The following is a 4,071-nucleotide window of genomic DNA, read 5'->3' on the forward strand; positions in this document are numbered from 1 at the left end:
ATGACGGTGACAAACTCTACACAATATTTCTCTCTTGGTGCATACTTTGACACCGGGGTTTTCAAACCCTTATATTTCCTGATTATTCTGACTTTGTTTATTTGTATTATTGTTGCCAACGTGTTGCTGATTGTGGTTATCTGTGTGAACAGGAGCTTACATGAACCTATGTACCTTTTTCTGTGCAGCCTGTTTGTAAATGAACTGTGTGGTAGTACAGGGTTGTTTCCATTCCTTCTGGTTCAGATCCTCTCTGACATCCACACTGTTTCTGCTCCGCTCTGCTTCCTGCAGATGTTTTCTCTGTGTTTACATATGCAAATGTACAGATTAGTAATTTAGCCGTTATGTCTTATGACAGATATCTTGCTATCTGTCATCCTCTGCATTATAACACACGCATGACTTCTAAAAAGGTCATCTTACTTATAGCTCTATCATGGTCAATACCATGTATTGCCATTTTGATTTTGATTTGTTTGACTGCATCTTTACAGCTGTGTGGGAACATCATCAACAAAGTGTACTGTGACAACTTCTCTATTGTTAAACTGGCCTGCTCTGACACTACAGTCAATAATGTGTATGGACTCATTGTCACTTTCCTTTTAATTATATCTCCCGTATTTATAATCTTTTATACGTACATGAGGATCCTCAGAGTGTGTTTCTCTGGCTCCAAACAGACGAGGCAGAAATCTTTCAGTACCTGCACACCTCACCTCGCTTCCCTTCTTAATGTTTCATGTAGTTGTTGCTTTGAAGTAATACAGAACAGATTTGATATGGAATTTGTACCAAATATGTTGCGCATTTTTTTATCATTATACTGGCTCACAGGCCAACCGCTCTTGAACCCTGTATTGTATGGACTAAATATGACCAAAATCCGCATTATATGTAAAAGGCTATGCTTGGTGAAAAGTAAGTCTTTACCCTGCTCCTCAAATGCTTAAAATGTAATATTTGATATTTGTACACTGACAGTCCAGCTGAGTCAAGACGTCATCTTTTGAGTCTCTCCTGAGGTTTGACCTTTTTTCCCTGATAGAGTTTTGTGGATTTATCTTCATTGCAATTGATGCTGTAAGGGATTAAGCTTTAAAAGACCTCTAAGACAAGTTATTGATTTGTGTTTTGTAAATATGATTCAAGTCTAAGACATTGCAATGGCTCATATATCATGGTTATACTGTATCTAAAAATGAATACAGTATAAAACTAATGATTTCTGTATTTTTTAATCAAATGTGAACATTTCTCAGATAAAAAATAAAGAAGTCTAAAGTTACAAATGTTTGAATGGCAAATTGGTTTTAATCGTCCCATACTTATGGATATTCTGACTGTGATTGCCATGTTAAAGATAAGATAAGATAAGTAGTTATTCATCCCAAAGGAAATTATTGTGCCAGAGTTACAAAAGATACAAGGTAAAAAACTGTCAGGAACGTATTGTAATAGTACAAAAAAACACAGTGGCAGTTAGGTAATTGCACCTTATTATTGAACATTATTATTAATATTGCACATGATATATAGCAGAGAGTGTTTTGTAAAGATGGAAATGGTTCACCAGTGTGGCATGCAGGGGTAAATACAGCGTTGAAGAATTTTAGGCTGTCAAATCTCAAAACGTACTTTAATAGATAAGATAAGATAAGATGGACCTTTATAAATCCCCGGGGGGAAATTCAGTAGCTAGATAAAATCAAGAGATACAAATAAAAAATAAACTAATATAGATATTGGGTCATATATACATAATAGACCAACACTTTTGTGTTTAATATTATTTCACACACAACTACAGAAGTTATTCCAACTACTTGTTGTGCTCGAACAGCTCGAGAACCAGAATCTTTATCACAGATTAAGTCATTTAAGGAGGAAGAATTACAAATATGTGTTTGCAATTTTTTTACAAGTTAAAACACAAAAATATGGTTTACAAAGTATTGTACTTCTCCCTATTCTTAAAAGTGCATATACAGTATATATACAGTATATATACAGTATATATATATATATATATATATATATATATATATTTTAAGCAGGCCATGATATAAAACCACAAAAACGGAATCCACTGGCCTTATTGAGCTTTACCCTGTTGTTGTTGTTGTTGTTGTTGTTGTTGTTGTTGTTGTTGTTGTTGTTGTCAAGTTAAGTTTATCCTTTCATTACTTAAAGGTGGGGTAGGTCATTTTGGAGATACCAGCTCGAGTGCGCTAGAATTTGAAAATACACAACCGGAAAAAATCTGCCACTACCTTACAGAGCTCCACCTCCAACACACACGAACACGCATATGACCAATGAGGGCACGAGATGAGTTTGTGCCCAGATGGAAGGCTGACAGGCAGGTAGGCCATCCACTTATTTTAGCTGGGCCGGCTAAAATGATTGGTCGTGCTTTATTACAGTACTACGGCTTCCACAGATTACATTTTTTTATGTATTTATTGTCAAAGCATTTAATATATTCATTGCTATCGGGATGTTAAGAGCATTCCATGGAATATAACAAAAAGTGTTTCTGAAATAAATTACATACCCCACCTTTAATTATGTAAGGAAAATGTCTGTCTTATGGACAGAGTTAACATGGGACTTGTCCTTCAAATGTACTGAGGTCCGCACAATGGAAATGTGATGTGAACTACCAATGCAAATTCCCTGCCACTGGCTAGACAAATGATACCAACTATGCCTACACACATGCAACCCTTGGGGGTTCTATTTTTTTGTTATTCAGTGTTACCAGGGGCACGAACTTCTGACCGGTGTTCCCTCTTGGTTTAGTCCGTGGGGGAGTGCTTAAGTGTGGGTACACAGGTTCGCCTGGTGCACAAGGTTATGGAGGTGGGGGTCTTGCTGGTGCTCAAGTGCCCATATACATCACCCCATATTCCCATGACTGTTACCCGCCTTAAGAGACACTATTTTGGGCTACACTTTATCCATGTTGACCCCTGGTTCTTCCTCCAGGTAACCCCTGGTTCTTCCTCCAGGTAACCTGGATGCATGTAATGTGAACTTGGCCGTGGATGAATGTGATGTCAACTTCCAATGCAAATGGCCTGCCGCTGACAGGACATCACCCCATGACTGTTACCCGCCTTAAAAGACACTATTTTGGGCTACAATTTATCCATGTTGACCCCTGGTTCTTCCTCCAGGTAACCTGGTCTTGAATGAATGTAATGTGAACTTGGCCGTGGATGAATATGATGTCAACTTCCAATGCAAATGGCCTGCCGCTGACAGGACATCACCCCATGACTGTTACCCGCCTTAAGAGACACTGCTGCTGCTGCTGCTCTATCTCCCTCCCTGTATTCACAGTACTTTTACCCAGCTTTCACACACTCATTCCGGGGTAAGAAAGCCATGTTCATCAACCTGGATCTCTGCCTGTGAGTGTGGGACCCTGCTTACAGCAGTGAACCTGGTGCCACATTTGGTCGCGTCCATTTCATGTACATTTAATGGGTAGTCAAATGTGGATGAAATGGACACAATTCCCGGAGGTTCCAGGCCAAATTTGGGAGCTCATCGGCGGCCTGCCATGCGCCCCCACCCGTGGAAAGCAAAAAAAAGTAAAGAAAACGGTCAATTATGTCTTAAAATAATCAAAAATGAAGTTCCTGTCCATTTCATGTACATTTCCTCCTGTCCATTTCATGTACATTTCCTCGTGTCCATTTCATGTACATTTCCTCGTGTCCATTTCATGTACATTTCCTCGTGTCCATTTCATGTACATTTGATGGGGAGTCACATGTGGATGAAATGGACACAATTCCCGGAGGTTCCAGGCCGAATTTGGGAGCTCATATGCGGCCTGCCATGCACCCCCACCCGTGGAAAGCAAAACAAAGTAAATACAACGGTCAATTATATCTTAAATTAATCAAAAAATAAGTTTTTTTAAATTCTCGAAAAAACGGCTAAGTGCCAACGGAGGAGGGGCTGCAAAAAGCTAAAGTCTTCGGCGCTTCCGGCGGAAGCCCCGGAGACATTTCCACTACCCCGTGGCACTTTTCAATGGAGAGGGGAATACTG

At 39.4% G+C, this 4,071-nt stretch overlaps 1 protein-coding gene across 1 annotated transcript; it reads left to right on the top strand.

The window, feature by feature from the left end:
• On the top strand, positions 1 to 3,304 carry LOC117532542 (olfactory receptor 142-like). Its single transcript, XM_034195871.1, is given in 3 exon segments — positions 1 to 306; positions 309 to 924; positions 3,186 to 3,304. Coding segments are annotated over 3 exon segments (1,041 nt in total).
• The last annotated feature ends 767 nt before the right edge of the window (positions 3,305 to 4,071 follow it).

The sequence above is a fragment of the Gymnodraco acuticeps genome, unplaced genomic scaffold (genome assembly GCF_902827175.1).
Source record: "Gymnodraco acuticeps unplaced genomic scaffold, fGymAcu1.1, whole genome shotgun sequence".
Lineage (NCBI taxonomy): Eukaryota > Metazoa > Chordata > Actinopteri > Perciformes > Bathydraconidae > Gymnodraco > Gymnodraco acuticeps.